At 41.2% G+C, this 4,927-nt stretch overlaps 2 protein-coding genes across 2 annotated transcripts in view; one reads left to right on the forward strand and one right to left on the reverse strand.

The window, feature by feature from the left end:
• SARC_03236 (hypothetical protein) overlaps window positions 1-1,063 on the reverse strand; it is a 5,567-nt gene extending 4,504 nt beyond the window's left edge. The window contains exon 1 of the mRNA XM_014302990.1: window positions 607-1,063. Within this exon, the coding sequence (XP_014158465.1) occupies window positions 607-1,042 (436 nt within the window). The 5' untranslated portion in view covers window positions 1,043-1,063. The remainder of the gene's footprint in view (window positions 1-606) is intronic.
• Window positions 1,064-2,237: 1,174 nt separating this feature from the next.
• Window positions 2,238-4,927, forward strand: part of SARC_03237 (hypothetical protein) — a 7,261-nt gene continuing 4,571 nt past the window's right edge. The window contains exons 1-4 of the mRNA XM_014302991.1: window positions 2,238-2,398; window positions 3,173-3,240; window positions 3,571-3,662; window positions 4,075-4,175. Of these exons, the coding sequence (XP_014158466.1) occupies window positions 2,372-2,398; window positions 3,173-3,240; window positions 3,571-3,662; window positions 4,075-4,175 (288 nt within the window). The 5' untranslated portion in view covers window positions 2,238-2,371. The remainder of the gene's footprint in view (window positions 2,399-3,172; window positions 3,241-3,570; window positions 3,663-4,074; window positions 4,176-4,927) is intronic.

The following is a 4,927-nucleotide window of genomic DNA, read 5'->3' on the forward strand; positions in this document are numbered from 1 at the left end:
TATATGTATGTATGTATGTATGGGCTGAGCGATACTAAAAGTAGTGTGTGCGTTTATCACCATTGCGGATGGGTGGTTGGATGTATATATGAATGTACGTACAAGAAGGGATCAAATGCAAACTCAATTAACTCATAAACTCACACAGTTTGCTCTATACATATTCTTTGACCTCGAAGTGTAATTAAAACCAATCACTCGATGCTTTAGCTTATCAGAAGTTAAAACTCATGTGTGAAAAAATACAGGCCCATGTCTGAAATTTTCCGGACCACTATCTAGGTTGACCAGTTAACCAGGTGACTAATAACCGGGTCTGACTTTAACTGACATCTTTACAACGACACACCTTTGACATATGTGTTCTCCACACAACCGGAATCGTCAGGAATATTTAATCAAGTGATCTATAATTTTATAAATACGAATACGAAGATACATATATACATACGCATACACAATCGCACACACATGTACACACAAATACACAACCCACAAACGCCCACATACGCACACACACACATACTCGTACACACACACATACACATACGTACACATACATATACACAAACACACACAGATATACTGCAAACCATACAAGCTTGCCAGAAGGTACGTCACAGGCAGCACCAGGGTAGGTATTCACAGCCCACGTCCCTCCTATTTTGCTTTCTTTCTCGGTGATGGTAAAAGAGACACCTAGAGCTTTTAACTTCAGTGCCATACACAAACCACCGAAACCGGTTCCCACGATGACAACGTGGGGGTTCTCTTGCGCATTGGTTGTGGTGCTATCGTGAGACGGTCCTGGGCCTTTTACCGGGCTAACTAAGAGGCCTGCGGGACAATAGGATGTATAAAGAAGCCAGGATAAAAGACAGCAGCATATAGTCCCAAGGTACAGAAATGTGTAACTGATTAATTCGTTTCCTGCGTAATACTGCCAAACCAGCACTATTGGACTTGCCGAGCTAAAGTACACCCCAGCTAGTGTTAAAAGTTCAGAAAACGCGATTAGGCGGGTTAGAAGATCACCAGCCATATCGCTCCGCAAAGAAAATGCACTTCGGAATGTCACTTTGGAATGTATCTATATGCTTTATTTATACATAAATATGTGTATTTACTATTTACATTATTCAGAAATGTCGTCGCGGACAATCGTAAATTTAGCAGAGACTCAGTTTGAACTTTGGCTTTTATAAATACACCAATTATAACCCTCGAAAATCATATGTTCCATTTTCAAAAGGCTATGCCAATATACAAGAAAAAGTCCATGCCCCAATTGGCTGATCTACGTGTCGTTTTAGAAAACGACATCGATATTAACGCGACGTGTCGTTGTCGCATTGGTCGCATTGGTCGCAATGGTCGTATTTGATCATTTCGACAGACCATATTTTCGTTTTTTGGTGACCAATCATATGTTCCTAATCTTAACATTTAACATCGATTCAATGATATTCCCGTATATTAAAGACAGCTAATCATATCACGTTTGCGTTTTCGACCGCCTTTATTTGTTGGGCGGGCTAGTATGTCGAGTTTCAGTTGCTACTTGGCCTTGCTGACATCCAGACAATAAATATTTAGAAACTAATAAATACTAAATTAGTATTTTTAGTATATCGATAATAGCTATGCGGTGTGATTATTCTATAGTTATTAAGTGTATAGCACAGTCTATCATAGTATCATTACGTCAGTGTTTCTTCAACTTTAACATCGGATACAATGACAAAACAGTCGTGCCCTTCTGCCAGTTACTTCAAGGACAAAAGTACCAACCGTCACACCACAAAATTGACATCTCTACTGTCTCCAAACACTAATAGTACTAACCGTCACACCATAGCCGTCAACCGACATGTTGCTTTCATCTGCGACACGTCGTTTATGAGTGCGACACATGTCAATTATGAATGCGACATGTCGTTTACCTAAACGATCAGTTTCGATGCGACATGTCGTTTTGATAAACGACACCAATTTCATTGCGACGTGTCGTTGTCGCATACCAGATCAGCCAATTGGCATCCTAAATACAAACCCTGGGGCCTGGGCCCTGGAGTCCAGGACCATGGGCCATGGGGGCTGGGACAGACCACAGGGCTACCAGTTACCACTTACCAGGCAAAATGGCAGGTCAAAGCATTCTTTCAATTGGCGCGCTTTCAGTCCCCGATAATTACTCTTTATGTGTACACATACACTCAAACAGTCACTACATAACACCGGGGTGTATTTAACTATTTATTTCAGACTGCAACTAGGAATCTTCTTTACTTGCGTTATACGCTTTTAAGCGCGTTTGCGTTCCCGTGTGCTCTGAAGCTGTAGTTTGAGCTAGGTATTTAGAAGCATCGATATGCTTCGCAGCCGTAGCTTTGGGTTGGTAAGTAAGTGATGAGAGCGTTATCAGACTTGAATCATTGCAGGTATCCAAGGATAAATGAATATACACTCATCGTGCATGAGTACGTTAAGTGGCAACGTGTAGGAATTGTGAAGGATCTCCTGACTATTTAAGTGTCTGTACTGATATGAGTAGCACGGCCATGGGTATATCGATAGCAGAAGAGCGTGTATCTCAGTGCCAACACATTATCATGAAATTTCATCAATTGCTACATCTGTGTAGATGAAATGTACTTGAGTTATCATGTCTGAAATGATACAAGCAAATTTTGTTGAAAATCACATCAGCATTGAGTCCGAGTATTATTTTTTTTCTTAGTATCATTGTTGATCGCGTACTCTGCACCTGTTATTATATTCATACCTTTCGTATAAATAACAACAACACCATTGGTTTTCGAGTACCCGTTTTTTCTAACAATTTTTTCGATCGTGTACGAAGAACCCGACATAATATCTAAAGGTCCCGACTAGTAATATCGGCATTTGAATATAGCATCTGATGAAGAAACAGCAAGTATAGTTTCTTCATGCATATACCGAATGTGTAATCAGCATCTGATAGAATACACATATTTCCCATCTAATCGCTATGGTATTGATTTTAATTAGCCGTTTATCCCGACATATATTCTGATCGTTTACTCAGTATTTCATATTAAAAATACATGCTTCTCGTTCAATCACTTCTCTATTGATCCAAGTAGCAGCTTGTCCTAACAGTCGTTCTATTACTGTTATCGCCTATCAGTCGCTACCGACTACGCGTCGTCAAGTGCTCTCTGACTGTTTTCGCCGACATGCTGGTCATAACAAATGGTAGGTCGCCCCCGACTTCATGAGCATTGGGGTACAGCAAGCAACATGCGTGCTATTTTTAGTTGTCGAGTGTCGCTGGGTGCTCTCCAGGGCCAAGTGTTAGTACTGATCCTTTCGACACTATCGCTGTATTTCTCTAGCCAAGATATCGACTGATGTCCCCCTCCTCAATGACATACAACCGCACGATATATCTTATTGTAGCATCGATTCGTGGTCGCCAATTCGAACCCTGTGTTGTTAGTGCCTCGGGTATGAATGGCATATACTCTATGCAACACGGCACCTATACTTATAGTTGTGTTTTACTTTGGACCGGATTCATCGCAGGTCCAAAATAAAACGAGACAAGGCAATGACGGATTTCAAGAGAGGTACTATCTTCTCCAAACTCACCAAGCAGCTGAGTCTCGCCATGAAAGGTATTCTGGCCTATGTCAAGTGACGGTTTGCTCCGCTTTATTTAAGCCTAGACGTGCCCCAGACCTTTATCCACATAGCTATAGATACTTACTTTCAAATTTATAAACGTGTGGACACCGTAAGGCCATCCATCACATATCTGAAAATGATACAGACCGCTTCCTATCTTAAATTATATGTGGCTATCGCACGTGTATTGCTGTTCCGAGTGATGAGCCTGAGCACCAACTCATCTCTAGACAATCAGATTGCGCCACATCTGCCACCAACACCCCGTCCCGCACCACTTGAATAACGTATCAGTGCTGTGTCTATGTTTGAACATACCGTCGTTCGCCTGACAGACAGAGTTGCATGACAAACACCACTGAACTCGTCGTCTGTTAACGTACATGTCTCCGTTTGCCGCAGATAGCAATAACAACAAAGACGATGACCGATTCAAGAACGCCATGCAGCGGTGTAGAGAGGCGCAGGTGCCGAAGGCGTTGATAGACCGCACGCTGAGCAAGGTAGTGCAGCACTGACGTCTTTATGTAGAGTGTTGTTGTGGTTGATCTGTGCTTTCGTGCCAGTCTCGTGTATCGGTGCTGTGAGCCAGCCGCAGTTTCTATCGCTATCGCACATACACGAACAGTATGCAAGTGCGCCCTATGCAAATCGACACAGATCACGAATGTCTGTGGAAGGCGAATTAATGTTACTAACCGCGCGAGCAAGGCAATTAATCACTGACATTTCTATGTAGAGTTTTGTTAATTCGTTGCAGTCTTTTGTATCAGTTTTCTTAGTTTAGTAGCCTTTATTGCTGTCGAGGTTTTAAGAACAATATAGAATTGCGCGTTTCGCAACTCGACACAAATCTCTAATTATGGTTGGAAGCATATACATGTTCCCACTAGTGAGAAAGGCATTTCCAAATCGTACGCTGAGCAAGGTAGTCCTGACCACCTCAGTGTATGCGTTATGGAGATAGGCGTGTGCTTTTCTTACCGATTGTTTCAGCGAGGCTTCGTGGTGCTGCCTAGGTTCTGCCCTATCTTAAAGTACTACATGGTGTTATATATCTGTAGCACTAAGTAGTGATATATATATATACATGTGTATGTATATATATATATATATATATATATATATATATATATATAGTATATATATATATATATTAGTTAGTTAGTTAGTTATAGTAGTAGTAGTATTATTATATATATATATATGTGTGTGTGTGTGTGTGTGTGTGTGTGTAGTGTACGTGTACGTAGTA

Source organism: Sphaeroforma arctica, assembly GCF_001186125.1.
Source record: "Sphaeroforma arctica JP610 unplaced genomic scaffold supercont1.160, whole genome shotgun sequence".
Lineage (NCBI taxonomy): Eukaryota > Ichthyosporea > Ichthyophonida > Sphaeroforma > Sphaeroforma arctica.